This window comes from Pseudophryne corroboree, chromosome 3, assembly GCF_028390025.1.
Source record: "Pseudophryne corroboree isolate aPseCor3 chromosome 3, aPseCor3.hap2, whole genome shotgun sequence".
NCBI classification, from domain to species: Eukaryota; Metazoa; Chordata; class Amphibia; order Anura; family Myobatrachidae; genus Pseudophryne; species Pseudophryne corroboree.
The window spans coordinates 322,982,506-323,009,973 of record NC_086446.1 but is presented as its reverse complement, the minus strand read 5'-3'; the positions used below and the strand labels follow the sequence as shown (position 1 = coordinate 323,009,973).

Genomic DNA, 27,468 nt, shown 5'->3' with positions numbered 1-27,468 from the left:
CCTAGTGTGCATCCAGCTCGGCCGGGCACAGAAATCTAACTGAGGTCTGGAGGAGGGGCATAGAGGGAGGAGCCAGTGCACACCAGATAGTACCTAATCTTTCTTTTAGAGTGCCCAGTCTCCTGCGGAGCCCGTCTATTCCCCATGGTCCTTACGGAGTTCCCAGCATCCACTAGGACGTCAGAGAAAAATGGCAGTCAGAGCTGTGCGGGCTAAGCCCCGCCCACTACATGGCGCGCTTCCGACCCGCTCTAAATCTTTATACTGGCGGGGGTCCCTTAACTAGCGCCAGGGCACTGTTAACTTCTATGCCAGTGCTGTCTGAGGTCCCCCCATGCTGCCCAGGGCGCCCCCCCTGTGCCCTGCAGTGCCGTGATCTGTGTGGGAGCACGGCGCGCAACCCGGCCACTACGCGGTATTTCAGACGCGTCTTCTGCCGTCACTGAAGTCTTCTGTTCTTCATATACTCACCCGGCTTCAATCTTCTGCCTCTGTGAGGGGGGTGACGGCGCGGATCCGGGAACAAGCAGCTAGGCGTACCAAGTGATCGAACCCTCTGGAGCTAATGGTGTCCAGTAGCCTAAGAAGCAGAGCCTTTGAACTCAGAAGAAGTATGACTGCTTCTCTCCCCTCAGTCCCACGATGCAGGGAGCCTGTTGCCAGCAGGTCTCCCTGAAAATAACAAACCTAATAAAGTCTTTTCCTGAGAAACTCTGGAGCGCCTCAGTGTGCATCCAGTCTCACTGGACACAGAATCTAACTGGAGTCTGGAGGAGGGGCATAGAGGAGGGGGCCAGTTCACACCCATTCAAAGTCTTATAGTGTGCCCATGTCTCCTGCAGATCCCGTCTATACCCTATGGTTCTTGAAGCATCCCCAGCATCCTCTAGGACGTATGAGAAAACAGCACAAAACTGAACAAATTTAGAGGTAGACAAAATATTTCTGGAACACGGATTTCTGAAGAAGCCATTTACTAAGCAGCTTTGCTTAAATTAGATCAATAAAATGCCATGGCCAGTAATATTACATCATCCTGCCAAGAGCGGCCATCCTTTTGCTGTCCTCACAATAGCATCCACACTGTCAAATTCAGTTTTTGCTACTTTTTTTTTTTTTTTTTTTTTTTTAGTTTTGGGGACCAAAATATTAAAGGAAAAGTAAAGGGGGTTAGAACAGTTTTGGGTGAACTAAATATGTATTTTTTTGCAATTAAAAAAAAAAAATTACATATATACACACACACCTCTCTCTCATAGAGATAGATATCTATCTATCTCTAATGCTCTAACATTAGCAGTTTTAATACAATGCAGTTTTCTTTCCATATTACCTGTGTACATATCCCATGTGATGTATGTAATCCAAGGCTTTCAGCACTCCCAGCAGGATATAGGCAATTGCCAGCTCATTCATGCCATCTGTGAAGTGTGTGCAGATCAGATCTTTGGCTGATCCTGTGAGAAGAGACACAGATTATACAGTAAATGTGTTGAGACAAGTACCCAGCAGCTAGTACCTATGTACACATCCTACTGCTTTCAAAATAAAATGAAGCAAATTACCATATTTGCTATTGATTGCACTGTAATCTGGCTGCTGTGAGTGTGGAATTTCTTGCAATATACATAACTTTATTTAAAGGTCTCCATCTCTAGAAAGCCATTTTGTAGCCTAAACCAATATTAATGAGAATCCCTGGCATTAATATTGATTTGGGCCACGCAATGATTGTATGTAGATTGGATTCATTTAAGAATTACAAAAGTGTCCCTTCTTTTACTACTCTTCAGTTATTTTACTCACCATACGCCATAAACGGTGTGACCACCCAAAGCTCATTATCCGCTATGAATGTTGCTCTGTAAGGGAGGATGTTGTGGTGATTGAACAGCTTTGACACGTGAAGTTCAGTCTGCAGACAAGAGTCAATATCATTGGTAGGAGAAATGTAACCCCTAGCAATGGCACATATCTACCCACTCAGCACTCCATCCTGTACAGGGGTCTAGTATGGTGGCCCTCACTATGGTAGATATGATCATGTTAAATAGCAGAACAAAAAAATAAGATTTTACTTACCAGTAAATCTATTTCTCGTAGTCCGTAGTGGATGCTGGGGACTCCGTAAGGACCATGGGGAATAGACGGGCTCCGCAGAAGACATGGGCACTCCAAGAAAGAATTTAGATTCTGGTGTGCTCTGGCTCCTCCCTCTATGTCCCTACTCCAGACCTCAGTTAGAGAAACTGTGCCCGGAAGAGCTGACAGTACAAGGAAAGGATTTTGGGAATCCAGGGTAAGACTCATACCAGCCACACCAATCACACCGTATAACTTGTGATAACTTTACCCAGTTAACAGTATGAACAATCACAGAGCATCAGATAAACTCTGATGCAACTATAACATAACCCTTATTTAAGCAATAACTATATACAAGCATTGCAGAAGAAGTCCGCACTTGGGACGGGCGCCCAGCATCCACTACGGACTACGAGAAATAGATTTACCGGTAAGTAAAATCTTATTTTCTCTAACGTCCTAGTGGATGCTGGGGACTCCGTAAGGACCATGGGGATTATACCAAAGCTCCCAAACGGGCGGGAGAGTGCGGATGACTCTGCAGCACCGAATGAGCAAACACAAGGTCCTCCTCAGCCAGGGTATCAAACTTGTAGAACTTTGCAAAGGTGTTTGAACCTGACCAAGTAGCCGCTCGGCAAAGCTGTAATGCCGAGACCCCTCGGGCAGCCGCCCAAGAAGAGCCCATCTTCCTTGTGGAATGGGCCTTAACTGATTTAGGCAGCGGCAACCCAGCCGCAGAATGAGCCTGCTGAATCGTGTTACAGATCTAGTGAGCAATAGTTTGCTTTGAAGCAGGCGCCCCAAGCTTGTTGGAAGCATACAGGATAAACCAAGATTCTGTTTTCCTGACCTTAGCCGTTCTGGCTACATAAACCTTCCAAGCCCCGACTACATCCAGTGACTCGGAATCCTCCAAGTCAGTAGTAGCCACAGGCACCACAATAGGTTGGTTTATATGAAAGGATGAAACCATTTTCGGCAGAAATTGTGGGCGGGTCCGCAATTCTGCTCTATCCGCATGGAAAACCAGATAAGGGCTTTTATGTGACAAAGCCGCCAATTCTGATACACGCCTAGCCGAAGCCAAGGCTAATAGCATGACCACCTTCCACGTGAGATATTTTACTTCCACCGTTTTGAGTGGTTCAAACCAGTGTGATTTCAGGAAACTCAACACCACATTAAGATCCCAAGGTGCCACTGGAGGCACAAAAGGGGGTTGAATATGCAGCACTCCCTTTACAAACGTCTGAACTTCAGGCAGAGAAGCCAGTTCTTTTTGAAAGAAAATGGATAAGGCCGAAATCTGAACCTTAATGGAACCCAATTTAAGGCCCAAAGTCACTCCCGACTGTAGGAAGTGAAGGAAAAGGCCCAGCTGGAATTCCTCCGTAGGGGCATTCCTGGCCTCACACCAAGCCCCATATTTTCGCCATATACGGTGATAATGTTGAGCCGTCACATCCTTCCTAGCCTCCATCAGCGTAGGAATGACCTCATCCGGAATGCCTTTTTCTGCTAGGATCCGGCGTTCAACCGCCAAGCCGTCAAACGCAGCCGCGGTAAGTCTTGGAACAGACAGGGCCCCTGTTGCACAAGTCCTGTCCTAGAGGCAGAGGCCACGGGTCCTCTGTGAGCATTTCTTGCAGATCTGGATACCAAGTCCTTCTTGGCCAATCCGGAACAATGAGTATTGTTCTCACTCCTCTTTTCCTTATGATTCTCAGCACCTTGGGTATGAGAGGAAGAGGAGGAAATACATAGACCGACGGGAACACCCACGGTGTCAGCAGTGCATCCACAGCTATCGCCTGAGGGTCTCTTGACCTGGAGCAATATCTCTGCAGCTTTTTGTTGAGGCGGGATGCCATCATGTCCACCTGTGGCAGTTCCCACCGACTTGCAATCTGCATGAAGATTTCTTGATGAAGTCCCCACTCTCCCGGGTGGAGGTCGTGCCTGCTGAGGAAGTCTGCTTCCCAGTTGTCCACTCCCGGAATGAACACTGCTGACAGTGCGCTTATGTGATTCTCCGCCCAGCGAAGAATTCTGGTGGCTTCTACCATCGCCACCCTGCTCCTTGTGCCGCCTTGGCGGTTTACATGAGCCACTGCGGTGATATTGTCTGACTGAATCAGAACCGGTTGGTCGCGAAGCAGGGACTCCGCTTGACGTAGGGCGTTGGACCCAGTCCTGAATGCCGAATCTGCGAACTTCGAGAAGGTGAGCACTCTGCAACCACCACAGGAGAGACACCCTGGCCCTGGGGGATAGGGTGATTAACCGATGCATCTGAAGATGTGATCCGGACCACTTGTCCAGTAACTCCCATTGGAAGGTCCTCGCATGGAACCTGCGAAAGGGAATGGCCTCGTATGATGCCACCATCCTTCCCAGGACTCGAGTGCAGTGATGCACTGACACCTGTTTTGGTTTTAATAGGATTCCTGACCAGTGTCAAGAGCTCCTGAGCTCTCTCTATCGGGAGATAAACCCTTTTCTGGTCTGTATCTGGGATCATGCCTTGGAGAGGCAGATGAGCTGTAGGAACCAACTGCGCTTTGGAATATATAGAATCCAGCCGTGTTGCCGTTACACTTCCAGAGAAAGTGATACGCTGTTCAGCAACTGCTCTCTTGATCTCGCTTTTATGAGGAGATCGTCCAAGTACGTGATAATAGTGACACCTTGCTTCCGCAGGAGCACCATCAATTCCGCCATTACCTTGGTGAATATTCTCGGGGCCGTGGAGAGACCAAACGGCAACGTCTGAAATTGGTAATGACAATCCCGTACCGCAATTCTGAGGTACGCCTGATGATGTGGATAAAATAAGAATTTACTCACCGGTAATTCTATTTCTCGTAGTCCGTAGTGGATGCTGGGGACTCCGTCAGGACCATGGGGAATAGCGGCTCCGCAGGAGACAGGGCACAAAATTTAAAAGTTTGACCACTAGGTGGTGTGTACTGGCTCCTCCCCCTATGATCCTCCTCCAAGCCTCAGTTAGGATACTGTGCCCGGACGAGCGTACACAATAAGGAAGGATTTTGAATCCCGGGTAAGACTCATACCAGCCACACCAATCACACCGTACAACTTGTGATCTGAACCCAGTTAACAGTATGATAACGTAGGAGCCTCTGAAAAGATGGCTCACAACAATAAACAACCCGATTTTTTTGTAACAATAACTATGTACAAGTATTGCAGACAATCCGCACTTGGGATGGGCGCCCAGCATCCACTACGGACTACGAGAAATAGAATTACCGGTGAGTAAATTCTTATTTTCTCTGACGTCCTAGTGGATGCTGGGGACTCCGTCAGGACCATGGGGATTATACCAAAGCTCCCAAACGGGCGGGAGAGTGCGGATGACTCTGCAGCACCGAATGAGAGAACTCCAGGTCCTCCTTAGCCAGGGTATCAAATTTGTAGAATTTTACAAACGTGTTCTCCCCTGACCACGTAGCTGCTCGGCAGAGTTGTAATGCCGAGACCCCTCGGGCAGCCGCCCAAGATGAGCCCACCTTCCTTGTGGAGTGGGCATTGACAGATTTAGGCTGTGGCAGGCCTGCCACAGAATGTGCCAGTTGAATTGTGCTACAAATCCAACGAGCAATCGTCTGCTTAGAAGCAGGAGCACCCAGCTTGTTGGGTGCATACAGTATAAACAGCGAGTCAGATTTTCTGACTCCAGCCGTCCTTGAAATATATATTTTCAATGCTCTGACAACGTCCAGCAACTTGGAATCCTCCAAATCGCTAGTAGCCGCTGGCACCACAATAGGCTGGTTCAGGTGAAACGCTGATACCACCTTAGGGAGAAAATGAGGACGCGTCCTCAATTCTGCCCTGTCCGAATGGAAAATCAGATATGGGCTTTTATACGATAAAGCCGCCAATGCCGACACTCTCCTGGCTGAAGCCAGGGCCAGTAGCATGGTTACTTTCCATGTAAGATATTTCAAATCTACCGATTTGAGTGGCTCAAACCAATGGGATTTGAGAAAATCCAAAACTACATTGAGATCCCACGGTGCCACTGGGGGCACAACCGGGGGCTGTATATGTAGTACTCCTTTTACAAAAGTCTGGACTTCAGGAACTGAAGCCAATTCTTTCTGGAAGAAAATCGACAGGGCCGAAATTTGAACCTTAATGGACCCTAATTTGAGGCCCATAGATAATCCTGTTTGCAGGAAATGTAGGAATCGACCCAGTTGAAATTCCTCTGTCGGGGCCTTCCTGGCCTCACACCATGCAACATATTTTCTCCAAATGCGGTGATAATGTTGTGCAGTCACCTCCTTCCTGGCTTTGATCAGGGTAGGGATGACCTCTTCCGGAATGCCTTTTTCCCTTAGGATCCGGCGTTCAACCGCCATGCCGTCAAACGCAGCCGCGGTAAGTCTTGGAATAGACACGGTCTCTGCTGAAGCAGATCCCTTCTTAGAGGTAGAGGCCACGGATCTTCCGTGAGCATCTCCTGAAGTTCCGGGTACCAAGTCCTTCTTGGCCAGTCCGGAGCCACTAGTATCGTTCTTACTCCCCTTTGCCGTATAATTCTCAGTACCTTGGGTATGAGAGGCAGAGGAGGGAACACATACACTGACTGGTACACCCATGGTGTTACCAGAGCGTCCACAGCTATTGCCTGAGGGTCTCTTGACCTGGCGCAATAACTGTCCAGTTTTTTGTTGAGGCGGGACGCCATCATGTCCACCATTGGTCTTTCCCAATGGACTACAATCATGTGGTGAACACTGCTGACAGTGCTATCACATGATTTTCCGCCCAGCGAAGAATCCTTGCAGCTTCTGCCATTGCCCTCCTGCTTCTTGTGCCGCCCTGTCTGTTTACGTGGGCGACTGCCGTGATGTTGTCCGACTGGATCAACACCGGCTGACCCTGAAGCAGAGGTTTTGCCAGGCTTAGAGCATTGTAGATTGCTCTTAGTTCCAGTATATTTATGTGAAGAGACGTTTCCAGGCTTGACCACACGCCCTGGAAGTTTCTTCCTTGTGTGACCGCTCCCCAGCCTCTCAGGCTGGCATCCGTGGTCACTAGGACCCAGTTCTGTATGCCGAATCTGCGGCCCTCTAACAGATGAGCACTCTGCAACCACCATAGCAGAGAGACCCTTGTCCTTGTCGACAATTTTATCCGCTGATGCATCTGCAGATGCGATCCGGACCATTTGTCTAGCAGATCCCACTGAAAAATTCGTGCATGGAATCTGCCGAATGGAATCGCTTCGTAAGAAGCCACCATTTTTCCCAGGACTCTTGTGCATTGATGCACAGACACTGTCCCTGGTTTTAGGAGGTTCCTGACGAGTTCGGATAACTCCCTGGCTTTCTCCTCCGGAAGAAATACCTTTTTCTGAACAGTGTCCAGAATCATCCCTAGGAACAGCAGACGTGTCGTCGGGATCAGTTGGGATTTTGGAAAATTCAGAATCCACCCGTGCTGTTGGAGCACTACTTGAGTTAGTGCTACTCCGACCTCCAGCTGTTCTCTGGATCTTGCCCTTATCAGGAGATCGTCCAAGTAAGGGATAATTAATACGCCTTCTCCTTGAACTTGAATCTTTGTATGTACAGGTTCAGAGATTTCAGATTTAGAATAGGTCTTACCGAGCCGTCCGGCTTCGGTACCACAAATAGCGTGGAGTAATACCCCTTTCCCTGTTGTAGAAGGGGTACCTTGATTATCACCTGCTGAGAATACAGCTTGTGAATGGCTTCCAATACCGTCGCCCTGTCTGAGGGAGACGTTGGCAAAGCAGATTTTAGGAACCGGCGAGGGGGAGACCTCTCGAATTCCAACCTGTAACCCTGAGATACTACCTGCAGGATCCAGGGGTCCACCTGCGAGTGAGCCCACTGTGCGCTCAAATTCTTGAGGCGACCCCCCACCGCCCCTGAGTCCGCTTGTAAGGTCCCAGCGTCATGCTGAGGCCTTTGCAGAAGCCGGGGAGGACTTCTGCTCCTGGGAAGGGGCTGCTTGCTGCAGTCTCTTACCCTTTCCTTTGCCTCGGGGCAAATATGAATGTCCTTTTGCTCGCTTGTTCTTATAGGAACGAAAGGACTGCGGCTGAAAAGACTGCGTCTTCTTCTGCTGGGAGGGGACTTGAGGTAAAAAGGTGGACTTCCCGGCTGTTGCCGTGGCTACCAAATCCGATAGACCGACCCCAAATAATTCCTCCCCTTTATACGGCAATACTTCCATATGCCGTTTGGAATCCGCATCGCCTGACCACTGTCGTGTCCATAGACTTCTTCTGGCAGATATGGACATCGCACTTACTCTTGATGCAAGAGTGCAGATATCCCTCTGTGCATCTCGCATATAAAGGAATGCATCCTTTAATTGCTCTATAGTCAATAAAATACTGTCCCTATCCAGGGTATCAATATTTTCAGTCAGGGAATCCGACCAAGCCACCCCAGCACTGCACATCCAGGCTGAGGCGATTGCTGGTCGCAGTATAACACCAGTATGTGTGTATATACTTTTTAGAGTATTTTCCAGCCTCCTATCAGCTGGATCCTTGAGGGCGGCCGTATCAGGAGACGGTAACGCCACTTGTTTGGATAAACGTGTGAGCGCCTTGTCCACCCTAGGGGGTGTTTCCCAGCGCGCCCTAACCTCTGGCGGGAAAGGGTATAACGCCAATAACTTCTTTGAAATTAGCAGTTTTTTATCAGGGGTAACCCACGCTTCATCACACACGTCATTCAATTCCTCTGATTCAGGAAAAACTACAGGTAGTTTTTTCAGACCCCACATAATACCCCTTTTTGTGGTACTTGCAGTATCAGAGATATGCAAAGCCTCCTTCATTGCCGTGATCATATAACGTGTGGCCCTACTGGAAAATACGTTCGTTTCTTCACCGTCGACACTAGATTCGGTGTCCGTGTCTGGGTCTGTGTCGACCGACTGAGGCAAAGGGCGTTTTACAGCCCCTGACGGTGTTTGAGACGCCTGTACAGGTACTAACTGGTTTGCCGGTCGTCTCATGTCGTCAACCGACTTTTGCAGCGTGCTGACATTATCACGTAATTCCATAAACAAAGCCATCCATTCCGGTGTCGACTCCCTAGGGGGTGACATCACCATTACCGGCAATTGCTCCGCCTCCACACCAACATCGTCCTCATACATGTCGACACACACGTACCGACACACAGCAGACACACAGGGAATGCTCTGATAGAAGACAGGACCCCACTAGCCCTTTGGGGAGACAGAGGGAGAGTTTGCCAGCACACACCAAGCGCTATAATTATATAGGAACAACCTTATATAAGTGTTGTTTCCTTATAGCTGCTTAAATATATATAATATCGCCAAAAAATGCCCCCCCTCTCTGTTTTTTACCCTGTTTCTGTAGTGCAGTGCAGGGGAGAGCCTGGGAGCCTTCCTAGCAGCGGAGCTGTGTAGGAAAATGGCGCTGTGTGCTGAGGAGATAGGCCCCGCCCCCTATTCCGGCGGGCTCTTCTCCCGGTTTTTCTGAGACCTGGCAGGGGTGAAATACATCCATATAGCCTCATGGACTATATGTGATGTATTCTTTTTAGCCAGAAAGGTATTAACATTGCTGCCCAGGGCGCCCCCCCCAGCGCCCTGCACCCTCAGTGACCGCCGGTGTGAAGTGTGCCTGAGCGCAATGGCGCACAGCTGCAGTGCTGTGCGCTACCTCATGAAGACTGAAAAGCCTTCAGCCGCCGGTTTCTGGACCTCTTCTTACTTCGGCATCTGCAAGGGGGTCGGCGGCGCGGCTCCGGTGACCCATCCAGGCTGTACCTGTGATCGTCCCTCTGGAGCTAGTGTCCAGTAGCCTAAGAAGCAAATCCATCCTGCACGCAGGTGAGTTCACTTCTTCTCCCCTAGGTCCCTCGTTGCAGTGAGCCTGTTGCCAGCAGGACTCACTGAAAATAATAAAACTATCAAAACTTTTACTCTAAGCAGCTCTTTATGAGAGCCACCTAGATTGCACCCTGCTCGGACGGGCACAAAAACCTAACTGAGGCTTGGAGGAGGGTCATAGGGGGAGGAGCCAGTACACACCACCTAGTGGTCAAACTTTTAAATTTTGTGCCCTGTCTCCTGCGGAGCCGCTATTCCCCATGGTCCTGACGGAGTCCCCAGCATCCACTAGGACGTCAGAGAAATGGGGACATGAAGGTATGCATCCTTTATGTCCCGAGTCACCATAAAATCTCCCCCTTTCAGGCTTGCAATGACCGCTCTTAGCGATTCCATCTTGAACTTGAACCTTTTCAGGTATATGTTCAGGGATTTTAAATTCAATATGGGTCTGACCGAACCGTCTGGTTTCGGGACTACAACATGGTCGAATAATAACCCCTCCTTGTTGAAGGAGGGGAACCTTGACCACCACCTGTTGAAGATACAATTTGTGAATTGCAGTTAACCCTGTTTCCCTCTCGTGGGGGGAAGCCGGCAGGGCCGTCGGTGAGGAGGCATCTTCTCAAAGTCCAGCTTGTATCCCTGAGACACAATATCTATTGCCCAGGGATCTAACAGGGAGTGAACCCACTTGTGGCTGAACTTACGAAGGCGTGCCCCCACCGGGCCTAGCTCCGCCTGTGGAGCCGCAGCGACATGCGGTGGATTTTTGTAGAGGCCGGGGAGGACTTCTGTTCCTGGGAACTAGCTGTGTTGTGCATGCCCCCGCCTCTGGCAAGAAAGGACGCACTTCGGACTTTCTTGTTTCTTTGTTCGAAAGGCTGCATTTGATAATGTCGTGCTTTCCTAGGCTGTGCAGGAATATAAGGCAAAATATCAGAATTACCAGCTATAGCTGTGGAGACCAGGTCCGAGAACCCTTCTCCACACAATCCTCAGCCTTCAATATGCCTCTTAAGTCGGCATCATCTGTCCATTGCATATTCTACAGGACACGTCAAGCAGAAATCGAAATAGCTTTGACTCTAGGACCCAGTATACTCATGTCTCTTTGGGCATGTTTTATATATATATATCTCTTAAGACAGCATCTTTAATATATATATATATATATATATATATATATCTATATATACACTGTCAATGTCAAAAAAATATCACGCTGCACGTTGCCATATATGCACTTCATGTGTGTGTGCACGCGGCATATTTAAATCAAAATAATGTATTTTATAAGTTAATATTCCCCTGAGTTCAGCAAAGTATGGTATATTAAAGATGGCTCTTTGACCTTAGAGATTCCCCAAACAATAGCTTGCATGTTGGGAGGGCTTCACATGTTCATATGCATAGTTAAGCACAGGAATAGTAATTGAAGATTAATTGTATTCCAAATCAGTATCTTTCCCGCAGACGGAGTACAATAGCCTTTAATTACACTGAGCTTTGAGACTCAATGAGGAGGGCCAACACCTGTGTTTACGAAATGGGGCTGGATTTGTCTCCAGAAGAATGATTGCTGAGATGTCATTGTCTCAACTGAAAGTGGGCATCATGAATATCGAACAAAACCCAGAGACAGGGTTTTGTTTTGTATTCGCCAAACAATAGCTTCCCACAAGACAGGAATGTGTTAGTCATCACCCATCGTTTTGCATAACCAAGGCCACTGATACAGCTAGCTCACATACTGTGAAAGACACACTTCCTGTGGTTGACACCCCCCCACAGCTGGAATGCAGGTATGATATTATCCACTGGAAATCACAGGGCTCACTCACTCACACAGCTACCTGGCACCCAGCAGCATGGCTGCTTCATCCCTAGGACTGACCTCCAAGCGGAAGGCTAAGTATAGAATTCACATGGCTAGATAAGGAAATATAGACAGATTGCTTTAAGGTCAATGGTGCTGGTTTAAATAGGATATTGTAACTTGTTTGTGTGATAGATCTGGGAATCTGTGATGGTAGCTGGGACATTAGACAACCTGTAGCATAGCATTTGTGGTATTTGTTTGCCTATGGTGATTTAAAATAGATTGTGCTGGTTTGTTATAATATATCTTGTCAATCATGAATACCGCCATGCAGTTACTTGTGAATATGGGTTCTGTAGCAATGGCATGCTGGGATGTGTGGTTACATTGTGATCTGGTGATTCATATAACATGGACTGTATGCAATAAGATGGTTCTAGGAAGTTGGATTGGAATGTGGAATAAGATTAGTTGGTTTGAGTAAAATGGCTGCTGCTGGGTGTTTTCCCCTCCCCCTTTCAGCCATGTGGTGCAGTCTTTGGAATCATGGGAGTTTTCCAAAAATGGAGTCTAGCTTCTGTCCCATGCGGTATTGTAGGGTTGTGTATATAGGGACAGCCAGTATGGGTAAGCTCAAGTATTTTCTCCACAAAGATTCTCAGCACTGACTAACTGCGCAGCGATTGTTCCTCACATGTGTAAGTTTATCTGCAGCCATATAACCATATTGTCTTTATTGTTATAAGCCATTCTCTCTCGTTCTCTCTCACTTTCTCTCTCTCTCCCCTTTCCCCCTTTAAAAGTAATTGTATCTTTATTGTATTTCATGTGTAGTTACTTGGTTAGATATTCTATGTTATTTTGGTAGTGTATAACTTGTATTGTATTATTCTTTTTGAACGTTCATTCATTTCCTTAAAAGGCGTTAGACCCTTAGACCGGTATTTGACTGTTTATTATATTACTATATGGGGTTCTCAGAGCGTCATAGTCGCTCATACAGCTTTAAGCAAACAAGGTTACACTGCATTACATCTACACATTATCACTGCACAAATGTTTACAGTATAAGTACATTCCTTAAGGTATAGTTAAGGGCGTACCCTTGCGGTACTTTTTGCGCCAATTGCGTACTGTGTTCTTTAACCTTTAACGTGTTTTTAATAGGACAAATATTATAGACATTGTCAACACACATATATATATATATACACATACTAGGGTCTCAATCTCTGCTGATAAGGTACCTGTCCACGCTGCCACAGCGCTATAAACCCATGCCGACACAAACGCCGGTCTGAGTAGTGTACCAGAATGTGCACGCTATCTGCAGGATCCCTGAGAATAGCTGTTACGTCAGGGCTACCTTTTGGGCAAACGTGACACCCTAGGGGAAGATTCCCATCATATCCTGGCCCTAGTGGGGAAAGGATACTGCCTGAGAATTCTCTGAGGGAAACTGCAGTCTCTTGTCTGGAGATTCCCGCTCTTTTTCATCATGAGAGGAGGGAAATTTACCTCAGCTTTCTTCCCCTTAAACATGTGTACCCTTGTGTCAGGGACAGATGAGTCATCAGTGATATGCAAATCATCTTTTATTACAATAATCATATATTGAATACTTTTCTGCCATCTTGGCTGTAACTTTGCATTATTGTAGTCGACACTGGAGTCAAACTCCGTGTCGATATCAGTGTCTATTATTTTGGATAGTGAGCATTGAGAGACTCTGAAGGTCTCTGCGGCATAGGGACAGACATGGGTAGATTTCCTGTCTGTTCTCTAATCTCTTGTGCAATAAATTCACCTTAGCACTTAATTACACATATCCAAACAGGTGTCGGCGTTGTCGACGGAGACACCCTCTCACACACATTTGCTCAATCTCCTCCTTAGGGGAGCCTTTTACCTCAGACATGTCGACACACACGTACCGACACACCACACACTCAGGGAATGCTCATCTGAAGACAATTCCCCCATAAGGCCCTTTGGAGAGACAGAGAGAGAGTATGCCAGCACACACCCCAGCGCTATTAACCCAGGAATAACACAGTAACTTAATGTTAACCCAGTAGCTGCTGTTTATATTGATTTTTGCGCCTAATTATGTGCCCCCCCTCTCTTTTTACCCTCTTCTACCGTGTAACTGCAGGGGAGAGACTGGGGAGCTTCCTCTCAGCGGTGCTGTGGAGAAAAAACATGGCGCTGGTGAGTGCTGAGGAAGAAGCCCCGCCCCCTCGACGGCGGGCTTCTGTCCCGCTTTCATGTACAATTTTGGCGGGGGCTCATACATATATACAGTGCCCAACTGTATATTATGCAAACTTTTGCTAAAGAGGTCTCTAATTGCTGCCCAGGGCGCCCCCCCCTGCGCCCTGCACCCTTACAGTGACCGGAGTATGTGGGTGTAGTGTGGGAGCAATGGCGCACAGCTGCAGTGCTGTGCGCTACCTCATATGAAGACTGGAGTCTTCTGCCGCCGATTTCGAAGTCTTCTTGCTTCTTTCACCTGGCTTCTGTCTTCCGGCTCTGCGAGGGGGATGGCGGCGCGGCTCCGGGATCGGACGACAAAGGGTGAGATCCTGTGTACGATCCCTCTGGAGCTAATGGTGTCCAGTAGCCATGGAAGCAGGACCTAGCTTCAGAGAGTAGGGCTGCTTCTCTCCCCTCAGTCCCACGATGCAGGGAGTCTGTTGCCAGCAGAGCTCCCTGAAAATAAAAAACCTAACAAAATACTTTCTTATAGCAAGCTCAGGAGAGCTCACTAAGTAGCACCCAGCTCGTCCGGGCACAGATTCAAACTGAGGTCTGGAGGAGGGACATAGAGGGAGGAGCCAGAGCACACCAGAATCTAAATTCTTTCTTGGAGTGCCCATGTCTCCTGCGGAGCCCGTCTATTCCCCATGGTCCTTACGGAGTCCCCAGCATCCACTAGGACGTTAGAGAAAAACTATACAAGATTATTTTGATTTTATGTTTAATGTTCTGCATTTAGCAGGAGATTCATTTTTGGGTAGTGGTCGCTGCTTGGAATATTAGGATGACAGATGTAATACTGACTAGACCGTATACTATATATGATAAATATATCTACTATGAATGACTACTACATAGAAAAAGGTTACTAAATGTCACCCTTATGGAGTTCAGGAGATGGAAGTCATACACAAGGGCATTATGGGATACCTATTGTTGACCACTGGTGTTAGACTTATGTTAGTCTCAATGCTTCCTATCTCCTCAATTATTATGTGGGCAACCTGTGACACCAGTTTTGTGGAGCTACAAGTCAAAGTCTGGTTGGTTGGGCATGCTGGGATCTCCAGATCCATAAATGATGGATAACCCCATATAGGCCATGTTTGCTGTACATGTACTGAAGAAACCAGAACTCCGATTCACCATTAGCATTAAATGTACAGCTAGTTTCTCAGTACACACAGAGATGAGTTTACCTGCAGGAAAGCAACCATGTCATTGGTACAGGACTCCATATTAATTCTTCTGATGCAAACATACTCTCCAGATGGCTTGTAACGAGCTAAATTGACTGTCATCAGGTCCTCAAAGCCTTTTCCTGGGTTAAATTAAAAAAAAAAAAAATGTTCTATGAACCAATAAATACAACATTCTGATGCACAGAACATTAATTTGTGATGGAGTGTGCAGTGCAGACTATACCCCAACCTTAGCTCATACCCAAGCAGAAAGCATACTAATTATTTCTTAAACGTTTCTTATATAGCACAGCTCATTCCGTTGCGCTTTACAACTGAAACAATAGAACAAAACTGGGTAATAACAGATAGACGTAGCTAGGTAGGAAGGCCCTGCTTGTAAGCTTACAATCTAAAGGGAAATAAGCATTGATACACAAGAACAGGTGTTAACTATTGCATAATGGTTCTGCCAGATTGCAAAGGATCTTAATCACTTAACTGATTAATTATTTTCCAGAAAAAAACAAAAAAAATAAGATTTTACTTACCGATAAATCTATTTCTCGTAGTCCGTAGTGGATTCTGGGACTCCGTAAGGACCATGGGGAATAGCGGCTCCGCAGGAGACAGGGCACAAGAATAAAAGCTTTAGGATCAGGTGGTGTGCACTGGCTCCTCCCCCTATGACCCTCCTCCAAGCCTCAGTTAGGATACTGTGCCCGGACGAGCGTACATAATAAGGAAGGATATTGAATCCCGGGTAAGACTCATACCAGCCACACCAATCACACCGTACAACTTGTGATCTGAACCCAGTTAACAGTATGATAACAACGAAGGAGCCTCTGAAAAGATGGCTCACAACAACAACAACAATAACCCGATTTAGTTAACAATAACTATGTATAAGTATTGCAGACAATCCGCACTTGGGATGGGCGCCCAGCATCCACTACGGACTACGAGAAATAGATTTATCGGTAAGTAAAATCTTATTTTCTCTGACGTCCTAGTGGATGCTGGGACTCCGTAAGGACCATGGGGATTATACCAAAGCTCCCAAACGGGCGGGAGAGTGCGGATGACTCTGCAGCACCGAATGAGAGAACTCCAGGTCCTCCTCAGCCAGGGTATCAAATTTGTAGAATTTAGCAAACGTGTTTGCCCCTGACCAAGTAGCTGCTCGGCAAAGTTGTAAAGCCGAGACCCCTCGGGCAGCCGCCCAAGATGAACCCACTTTCCTTGTGGAATGGGCTTTTACAGATTTTGGCTGTGGCAGGCCTGCCACAGAATGTGCAAGCTGAATTGTACTACAAATCCAACGAGCAATCATCTGCTTAGAAGCAGGAGCACCCAGCTTGTTGGGTGCATACAGGATAAACAGCGAGTCAGATTTTCTGACTCCAGCCGTCCTGGAAACATATATTTTCAGGGCCCTGACAACGTCAAGTAACTTGGGAGTCCTCCAAGTCCCTAGTAGCCGCAGGCACCACAATAGGTTGGTTCATGTGAAAAGCAGAAACCACCTTAGGGAGAAATTGAGGACGAGTCCTCAATTCTGCCCTGTCAGAATGAAAAATTAAGTAAGGGCTTTTATATGATAAAGCCGCCAATTCTGACACACGCCTGGCTGAAGCCAGGGCTAACAGCATCGTCACCTTCCATGTGAGATATTTTAAGTCCACAGTGGTGAGTGGTTCAAACCAATGTGACTTAAGGAACCTCAAAACAACATTGAGATCCCAAGGTGCCACTGGAGGCACAAAAGGAGGTTGTATATGCAGTACCCCTTTTACAAATGTCTGAACTTCAGGTACTGAAGCCAGTTCTTTCTGGAAGAAAATCGACAGGGCCGAAATTTGAACCTTAATGGACCCTAATTTTAGGCCCATAGACAGTCCTGTTTGCAGGAAATGGAGGAAACGACCCAGTTGAAATTCCTCTGTAGGGGCCTTCTTGGCCTCACACCACGCAACATATTTTCGCCAAATGCGGTGATAATGTTTTGCGGTTACATCCTTCCTGGCTTTGACCAGGGTAGGGATGACTTCATCTGGAATGCCTTTTTCCTTCAGGATCCGGCGTTCAACCGCCATGCCGTCAAACGCAGCCGCGGTAAGTCTTGGAACAGACAAGGCCCCTGCTGGAGCAGGTCCTTTCTTAGAGGTAGAGGCCACGGGTCTTCCGTGAGCATCTCTTGAAGTTCCGGGTACCAAGTCCTTCTTGGCCAATCCGGAACCACGAGTATCGTTCTTACTCCTCTCCTTCTTATGATTCTCAGTACTTTTGGTATGAGAGGCAGAGGAGGGAACACATACACTGACTGGTACACCCACGGTGTTACCAGAGCGTCCACCGCTATTGCCTGAGGGTCCCTTGACCTGGCGCAATATCTGTCTAGTTTTTTGTTTAGACGGGACGCCATCATGTCCACCTTTGGTTTTTCCCAACGGTTCACAATCACGTGGAAGACTTCTGGGTGAAGTCCCCACTCTCCCGGGTGAAGGTCATGTCTGCTGAGGAAGTCTGCTTCCCAGTTGTCCACTCCCGGAATGAACACTGCTGACAGTGCTATCACATGATTTTCCGCCCAGCGAAGAATCCTTGCAGCTTCTGCCATTGCCCTCCTGCTTCTCGTGCCGCCCTGTCTGTTTACGTGGGCGACTGACGTGATGTTGTCCGATTGGATCAATACCGCCTGACCCTGAAGCAGGGGTTTCGCTTGACTTAGGGCATTGTAAATGGCCCTTAGTTCCAGAATGTTTATATGAAGAGATGTTTCCATGCTTGACCACAAGCCCTGGAAATTTTTTCCCCTGTGTGACTGCTCCCCAGCCTCTCAGGCTCGCGTCCGTGGTCACCAGGACCCAGTCCCAATGCCGAATCTGCGGCCCTCTAGAAGATGAGCACTCTGCAACCACCACAGGAGGGATACCCTTGTCCCTGGTGACAGGGTTATCCGCTGATGCATCTGAAGATGCGACCCGGACCATTTGTCCAGTAGGTTCCACTGGAAAGTCTTGCGTGGAATCTGCCGAATGGGATTGCTTCGTAGGAAGCCACCATTTTTACCCAGAACCCTTGTGCATTGAAGCACTGAGACTTGGTTCGGTTTTAGGAGGTTCCTGACTAGCTCGGATAACTCCCTGGCTTTCTCCTCCGGGAGAAACACCTTCTCTCTGGACTGTGTCCAGGATCATGCCTAGGAACAGAAGACAAGTCGTCGGAACCAGCTGCGATTTTAGAATATTGAGAATCCAATCGTGCTGCCGCAACACTACCTGAGATAGTGCTACACCGATCTCCAACTGTTCCCTGGATCTTACCCTTATCAGGGAATCGTCCAAGTAAAGGATAACTAAAATTCCCTTCCTTCGAAGGAATATCATCATTTCGGTCATTACCTCAGTAAAGACCCGGGGTGCCGTGGACCATCCCTACGGCAGCGTCTGAACTGATAGTGACAGTTCTGTACCATAACCTGAGATACCCTTGGTGAGAAGGGTAAATTTTGACATGAAGGTAAGCATCCTTGATGTCCCGAGACATCATGTAGTCCCCTTCTTCCAGGTTTGCAATCACTGCTCTGAGTGACTCAATTTTGAATTTGAACCTCTGTATGTAAGTGTTCCAAGATTTTAGATTTTAAAATCGGTCTCACCGAGCCGTCTGGCTTCGGTACCACAATAGTGTGGAATAATACCCCGTTCCCTGTTGCAGGAGGGGTACCTTAATTATCACCTGCTGGGAATACAGCTTGTGAATGGCTTCCAAAACTGCCTCCCTGTCAGCGGGAGACGTCGGTAAAACAGACTTTTGGAAACGGCGAGGGGAATACGTCTCGAATTCCAATTTGTACCCCTGAAATATTACCTGAAGGATCCAGGGGTCTCCTTGCGAGTGAGCCCACTGCGCACTGAAATTCACTGAGAACGGGCCCCCACCGTGCCTGAACTTGTAAAGCCCTAGCGTCATACTGAGGGCTTGGCAGAGGCGGAAAAGGGTTTCTGTTCCTGGGAACTGGCTGATCTCTGCAGCCATTTTCCTCTCCCTCTGTCACGAGCAGAAAAGAGGAACCCTTTTGTCCGCTTGCCAACCAGGACTGCGCCTGATAATACGGCGTCTTATTTTGAGAGGCGACCTAGGGTACATCCCCTTTTTTAAGGCAATACTTCCAAATGCCGTTTGGAATCCCTGACCACTTTACTGGTAGAATACAACGCACTTATACTTGATGCCAGTCGGCAAATATTCCGCTGTGCATCATGCATATATAGAAATGCATCTTTTAATTGCTCTATAGGCAATAATATACTGTCCTTATCTAGGATATCAATATTTCCAGTCAGGGAATCCGACCACGCCAACCCAGCACTGCACATCCAGGCTGAGGCGATTGCTGGTCGCAGTATAACACCAGTATGTGTGTAAATACATTTTAGGATACCCTCCTGCTTTTTATCAGCAGGATCCTTAAGGGCGGCCATCTCAAGAGAGGGTAGAGCCCTTGTTCTTACAAGCGTGTGAGCGCCTTATCCCCTGTAGGGGGTGTTTCCCAACGCACCCTAACCTCTGGCGGGAAAAGGTATACTGCCAATAACTTTTTAGAAATTATCAATTGTTATCGGGGGGAAACCCACGCATCATCACACACCTCATTTTATTTTTCAGATTCAGGAAAACTACAGGAAGTTTTTCCTCACCAAACATAATACCCCTTTTTTTTTTGGTGGTATTCATATTATCAGAAAAGTGTAAACATTTTCCATTGCCTCAATCATGCAATGTGTGGCCCTATTGGAAATCACGGTTGTCTCTTCACCGTCGACACAGGAGTCAGTATCCGTGTCGGCGTCTGTATCTGAGGTAACGGGCGCTTTAGAGCCCCTGTATGAGACGTCTGGACATGCACAAGCTGAGTAGCCGGCTGTCTCATGTCAACCACTGTCTTTTATACAAAGCTGACACTGTCACGCAATTTCAACAGTACATCCACTCAGGTGTCGACCCCCTAGGGGGTGACAACACTATTACAGACACTCTACTCCGTCTCCACATCATTTTTCTCCTCATACATGTCGACACAAACGTACCGACACACAGCACACACACAGGGAATGCTCTGATAGAGGACAGGACCCACTAGCCCTTTGGGGAGACAGAGGGAGAGTTTGCCAGCACACACCAGAGCGCTATATATATATACAGGGATAACCTTATATAAGTGTTTTTCCCTTTATAGCTGCTGTATTGTTTATACTGCGCCTAATTTGTGCCCCCCTCTCTTTTTTAACCCCTTTCTGTAGTGTAGTGACTGCAGGGGAGAGCCAGGGAGCTTCCCTCCAACTGAGCTGTGAGGGAAAATGGCGCCAGTGTGCTGAGGAGATAGGCTCCGCCCCTTTCTCGGCGTCCTTATCATCCGTTTTTCTGTATGTTTTGGCAGGGGTTAAATGCATCCATATAGCCCAGGAGTTATATGTGATGCATTTATTTAAGCCATATAAGGTTTTTATCGATTTATTGCGTCTCAGGGCGCTGCCCCCCCAGCGCCCTGCACCCTCAGTGACCGGAGTGTGAAGTGTGCTGAGAGCAATGGTGCACAGCTGCGGTGCTGTGCGCTACCTTATCTGAAGACAGGATCGTCTTCTGCCGCCGATTTTCCGGACCTCTTCGCTCTTCTGGCTCTGTAAGGGGGCCGGCGGCGCGGCTCCGGGACCCATCCAGGCTGAACCTGTGATCGTCCCTCTGGAGCTAATGTCCAGTAGCCTAAGAAACCCGATCCACTCTGCACGCAGGTGAGTCCGTTTCTTCTCCCCTTAGTCCCACGATGCAGTGAGCCTGTTGCCAGCAGGACTCACTGAAAATAAAAAACCTAAAATACACTTTTATTCTAAGCAGCTCAGGAGAGCCACCTAGCCTGCACCCTTCTCGTTCGGGCACAAAAATCTAACTGAGGCTTGGAGGAGGGTCATAGGGGGAGGAGCCAGTGCACACCACCTGATCCTAAAGCTTTTATTCTTGTGCCCTGTCTCCTGCGGAGCCGCTATTCCCCATGGTCCTTACGGAGTCCCAGCATCCACTAGGACGTCAGAGAAAAACCCAGAATATTTCATCAATAACAGTCCCTGCTCCATTGGAGCCTACAATCTAAATTCATTACCACACATAACATACTATGGTCCGTATCTGGCAGCAGTCTGGTGGAAGCTAAACTACTGACCCCAGCAAAATTAAGTAACTTTTCTTTATTTTTATATTATTTACAGTTAGTATTTTTATAATTCAGTGACTAATAGCCTTTTCAGACTAGCAAAAATGTCCCAGGTTATTGCACGTGAACGCGCGTCAACCCGGGATTTTGGTTAGTCTGAAAGGGTCCTAAAGCAAAATCCCGGGTCAAGCGTCCCGGCATTTCATCCCATGTAATGACCTGGGTTGAAGCCGGAATCGACCCGGGATGCATGCATAGGAGAAGGCAGGACTTGGAGATGATCATCTCCAAGCGCCACGTCCGGTAGAGTCGGCAGTGACGTCACCAACTAGGCAATATGCCGGGTCGTCCCGCAAGTCTGAAAGGGGTCTCAAGCTGGGTCGCACCCGTGTACAAATTCCTGGGTGCGACCCAGTTCTAAGTCTGAAAGAGGTATTAGTGATGTCAGTAGTTTCTAGTGAATGGACAGGCTGCCTCATTGACTCACTTTAGCAGGTGAGGATTGCATGCATTTCAAAAGCAATGTCTCTCTGCTAAAAGTTCATCATAAAAAAGTTACACAGTACAGCATTATTACCAATATCCTTATTTATATGGCGTCACAAGGTGTCCGAAGTGCCTTACAATGTACAGAAACAGAACAAAAATGGCCAGTGAGTGAATGAGGGGTAAGAAAGGGTCAGATCCCAGAGATATTCGAGATCTGCAAAAGGTACTGTGAATAAGTGGTTTGAATGAGAAGAAGGTGTTAAGAGTAAGTGCAAGGCAGTGCACTTGTGGGATAGAGGACATGGTGGTACTGTCAATAAAGAAATTGTTGGGAGTGAGGTTATTTGGGAGGGTGGGAAGATTATAAACTCAGTCTTACACATTTTTATGAATGCGCTGGGACATCCAGGAGGAAATAGTAGAGAGACAGTAGGAAATCCAAGTGAGGAAAGAGGTCAGGGGAGGAGAGGTAGATCCGAGTGTCATCAACATAGATAGGATATTGGAGGCTGAAGAGCTCACTTAAAAAGGATGTATAGAGGGAGAATAGGAGAGGTCCAAGAATAGAACCGTGAAGAACATCTACTGGAAGAGGAAGTGGGAAAGGGGTGGAGTCATGAGAGGAGACTGAGAAATAATGGTCAGAGAATGAGGACAGCCAAGAGAGGGAGGGCACTGTCATGTAGACAGAGGGAGTGAAGGATTTGTAGGAGGAGGGGGTGGTCCACAGTGTCAAAAGCAGCACAAAGGTCAAGGTGAAAGAGCAGAGAGTAGTGGCCCTTGTATTTGCCAGCAAGGAGGTCATTACAGTTTCTGTGGAGTGGAGAAAACAAAAGCCAGACTGAAATGGGTCAAGCAGGAAGCGGGAGGAAAGAATGCCAGCTGTAGACAATGGCCCTCATTCCGAGTTGATCGGTCGCAAGGCGATTTTAGCAGAGTTACACACGCTAAGCCGCCGCCTACTGGGAGTGAATCTTAGCTTCTTAAAATTGCGACCGATGTATTCGCAATATTGCGATTACTAACTACTTAGCAGTTTCAGAGTAGCTCCAGACTTACTCTGCCTGTGCGATCATTTCAGTGCTTGTCGTTCCTGGTTGACGTCACAAACACACCCAGCGTTCGCCCAGACACTCCCACCGTTTCCCCGGCCACTCCTGCGTTTTTTCCGGAAACGGTAGCGTTTTCAGCCACACGCCCCTGAAACGCCGTGTTTCCGCCCAGTAACACCCATTTCCTGTCAATCACATTACGATCGCCGGAGCGAAGAAAAAGCCGTGAGTAAAAATACTTTCTTCATAGTAAAGTTACTTGGCGCAGTCGCAGTGCGAACATTGCGCATGCGTACTAAGCGGATTTTCACTGCGATGCGATGAAAAATACCGAGCGAACAACTCGGAATGAGGGCCAATATGTGCTCAAGATGTGCTTGAGAAAAGTTCCTTTTCGGTAAGGAAGAGGATACCCATGTTGAACCTTTATAGGAACCTCTGGAAATGCTAGGCTTCAGGTATTTATCGTTCAGTGCTACAGTAAAACTTGATAAACCCTTCCAATCCTGAATTTACATTTTTGGTAAAAAAATATGCTTGCAATAACACATCTGTATCACGTCACTTTAAATGATGAATTATTAAAAGTTTTGTGCATTTAAAGTGAAGCTAAAGTAAAAATGTCTAAAAATTGTATTTTGTACTCACCGGAAAATCCCTTCCTCGTAGTCCATATGGGGGAGCACTGCAATCCCTCCCTGATTTGTTGTTGTTGCTGGGGTTTTTTTTTTTTTTTTTTTTACATGGTTACATAGTTTCTGTTCTTCCCTCATATAGCTTTGCTAAACAAATAAAGAATCCAGTGGTCGTGGGAGGTGTTAGAGGGGGTGGAGTTGACTAGTTAGTACCAAACTCCTAGTGCCACACACTATACTATAACCTATGTATTAAGTACTGCAGTGTCCCCCAGATGGACGACAAGGAGGGGATTTTATGGTGAGTACAGAGTGTGTGGCACTGGCCGCGGAGACAGCCCTTGACGAAGTAGGTCTGGCTGAAGAGGCAGACTGTAACGGACCTCGGCCAACATGCTCTGAAGAGGAACATATCACTGTCCACCACTGTTATGGTGGCTCATCTGAAGGATCAGAGAGGGGCTGAGGGACTGACTTTGCACAAGGAAGAGTCACTCAACTGTCTTAGCTCTGCAATAGCCTCCACCATGGACCTAGCCCACTCTGGGTTCACCAAGCCATCCTTGGAACCTACAGGCTGTGGATCCACAGCCACAGTGTTGTATGCTGTGCAGAGAGTACATGATATTGTACAATATTTAAGCTGTATACACACTATTAAGATTTTCTGTCTAATGTTTCTGGTTGGAGGGAAAATCTGGTACTATCTGAGCGCAAATGACAATTGAATAATTGGGACACTTACTTGCATTTGCGGCCCAGGCTAAAAGTTGCCATCCCTGATGACAAAGTGAATTCAGTCTTCAACACACAAGTTTAAAAATGCATACCTGAGGTTACATGGGCTCTAATCTAATTACACAGCATGTAACTGAAATCCCCCCACCAGCTACTTACCTATGATAGTGAGCAACTCATAGCAACTGCTGTCCGGAGTGTATACCCCCATGGCGTCCGGACTGCGACAGGATGCTATAGATTCCACACTGGCCGCCTCATTGGCCTGAAGAATGAGCAGGACAAACATCAAGATGGGACCATTAGACTTATGGTTCGTCATTGGAGGGAATGGCTTGACATGAAATAATGGGACAATTAAATGGTCTTATTTGTAATTACATAAATATAATTTAAAAAAAAAAGACAAAAAAAAACCCAGACATCAGCTCTTGAAAAAATTCATGAAATGTGAAAGCACTCACGGACCGATTCAATTCTTGTGTGTGCCCCCCTGCTGATCATCTGTAGGGATGGGCTTTTATCAAAGCTATTCCAAGTGTTGCTCCGGCCAGATGCCCATTAGCCACTACAGTCACATTTTTTCTCACAGCCTCAGTAGGTACGAGAAAAAAATAAAAAAAAAGTGTTAAATAGTCCATAGTTTGGGGGCACAAAGTGCTCGAACCGGGACTTTTGACTACCAATCAAGCTCTTTAGACGGTTTTAGCAGCTTTGCGCGGCTAAACCCGGAGCTGTCATGTACCTTAACTACTAATGGGTGTCTGACTGGGGCAAAAATTGAATAGGTCCGACAGATGCCCAGCAGGGGCGCTCCGCAAATTAAATCGGCCCCATAGAACGCAGAAATGTTTTATTCTAGCTCATAAAGAGGAAATAAGTGGCTGTTGTTGAACTACAAGTGTCAGAATGTCCTGCTGACCAGCAGTATGGCCTCTGTCATAGGCAACACATAACCCACAACAATGAATAGTATGCATGCTCAATGTAACACACAGATAAATAGAAAAGTAACACATATATACATGGATAATGTGTTGGGGTGAAACTATAACATTCAAATGATCTTGACCATATGAAATAATTGAACTAGACAATATAGAGAACATGCAAAATTTCATCTATATTGATGGTTTGGTACTTAAATATTTTAATATAATGCATCACCTTATACAGCCTACAGGTGGAGTTCATGCGATTTTTGCTTACAGAAAGCATTTGTCTGACACCCAACATAGAGCTCACAATAGGCAGTAGTGGAAATGCAACTATTCAATTGCACATCAATTAAATTTGTAATACTATTGTATCCATCAGAAGGAATAGCAACATGTTTATCTCATTTGCACAGTGTGTATCCAGCTTCCAGAACGGTCATGCAATCTGCTTTAGATGGGAGATTTACCTAAACCTAAATGTCACCTAGCAAAGGCAGCCATTTTGTGGATTTAGGCCCAGATTTATCAAGCCTTGGAGAGTGATAAATAACCAATCAACCAACTCCTAACTGCCATGCTACAGGCTGTGGGGGTATTCAATTAGTGCAGCAATTTACAGTGATTGCCGTTTTAACAGCGAAAAGTCAGTTTTCGCACGTATGTGCGCACCCGCGATTCACCCTTTTCTTATACAAATTAGTGAAACGAACATTGGATAACTGTATAAAAGTTTATTATTGGTTATAATAAAAGTATTTCTGGTACTTCAATTGGGTCAAATGGCTGTTATATGCATATTTTTTTAAATGTAAACAAATTATAGAAAGCTATTTTTTTTCCCAACAAAATAAGTGCTAAAATTAAACTTGAGGTACATAAAAATGGCTATAAGCATAGATTTGGGTACTTTTAGGGAACGTAAAAAAAAAAAAGTGGAAACAAACCGATTACTCCCATCTGCAAGTCTAAAAACACTTGTCCCACTCATAAAGCACCCCAATATACCCGTCCCATACCTTGAACCCCAATTTCCATAATTTTGCACTTTTTCACCCCCAAAAAAAGACATATTACTGGCCAATTAAAAATAATAAAAAACTTCTAAGTGCCTAATTAATCATTCAGGGGGTTGTCCCAGGGGTTCAGAACCAAATCCAGACATTTTTAACTGAAAATAGGTATTTTCCCCAAGTTTATCACCTGCTCCAAGTTAGTAAATTGAAATGTGCGGTACAATTACTGCAAAAACATTTTTGCGGACAACTGAATAGGAATTTGGCAAAACCAATCACTGTAATTTCATGTCTTTTTACCGCAAAAATGCATTTTCGCCAGTAATTAAATACCCCCGTGTTTGAAAAATGAATTAGGAGCTGGTTGGTTGGTACTTTATCACTGTGCAATTTATCACTCTCCAAGGCTTGATAAATCAGGGCCATAGTCTATAAACCATAATTTCACCAAGAACCAACATCATCACAGAAGCATTTTATTAATAATCACAACAGTGCAGCCTAAGGGAGATATTAAATTAATGCCGAATTTTCCGACAGTCAGAAAATCGGCACTAATTCGACCGTCGGGTATTCAATAGCGGGCGATTTCAACAGGTTTTTGCTCCGTTTTCACCATGCATTTTCGATTATTATTTTGTCCAAAAGGCATGGGTGAAAAACCGGACCAAAAAAAAAAAAAAAAAAAAAACTGTTGAAAACGACCGCAAATTTGACAAAACATATGGGTTGGCGGCAAATTCGCCGATCCACATGGTTTTGGCCCTGGCTTTGAATAGGTCTAATGTAAATTTGACCTACAGATGGGCAGAAAGTGACTTTTTTTCGACTAGTCAAAAAAACGGCACTAACTGAATACCCCCTTTAAAATGTAATTAGAAATCTGCCTCAGTGATGCCACTAGTTCCTAGTTAAATCATATTCTGCAGGATCTGCTCTTGTGCCATTATGCCTTCTTCTACAACGTGTGTCTGGCGGAATCTGCTCTAGTGCCAAAACGCCTTCTCCTACGGTGTGTATCTGGCGGGATCTGCTCTAGGACAATACTCCTGCTTCTACGGTGTGTATCTGGTGGGATTTGCTCTAGTGACAATACACCTGCTTCTACGGTTTGTATCTGGTGAATCTACTCTAGTGACAATAACGAGTTTTATGGTA

The 27,468-nt window shown here is 46.5% G+C and overlaps 1 protein-coding gene across 7 annotated transcripts in view; it reads right to left on the bottom strand.

The window, feature by feature from the left end:
* The window catches only part of STRADA (STE20 related adaptor alpha), an 81,918-nt gene that overhangs the window by 26,107 nt on the left and 28,343 nt on the right, over window positions 1-27,468 (bottom strand). For 4 of the 7 annotated variants that reach the window (XM_063959514.1, XM_063959515.1, XM_063959520.1 and 1 more), the window contains 4 exons: window positions 24,519-24,624; window positions 15,250-15,371; window positions 1,807-1,915; window positions 1,334-1,457 (listed from right to left, as the gene is read on the bottom strand). In XM_063959514.1, the coding sequence (XP_063815584.1) occupies window positions 1,334-1,457; window positions 1,807-1,915; window positions 15,250-15,371; window positions 24,519-24,624 (461 nt within the window). Of the gene's footprint in view, window positions 1-1,333; window positions 1,458-1,806; window positions 1,916-15,249; window positions 15,372-24,518; window positions 24,694-27,468 lie in introns of all 7 variants that reach the window. The other 3 variants (XM_063959519.1, XM_063959521.1, XM_063959517.1) reach the window with 2 other exon arrangements.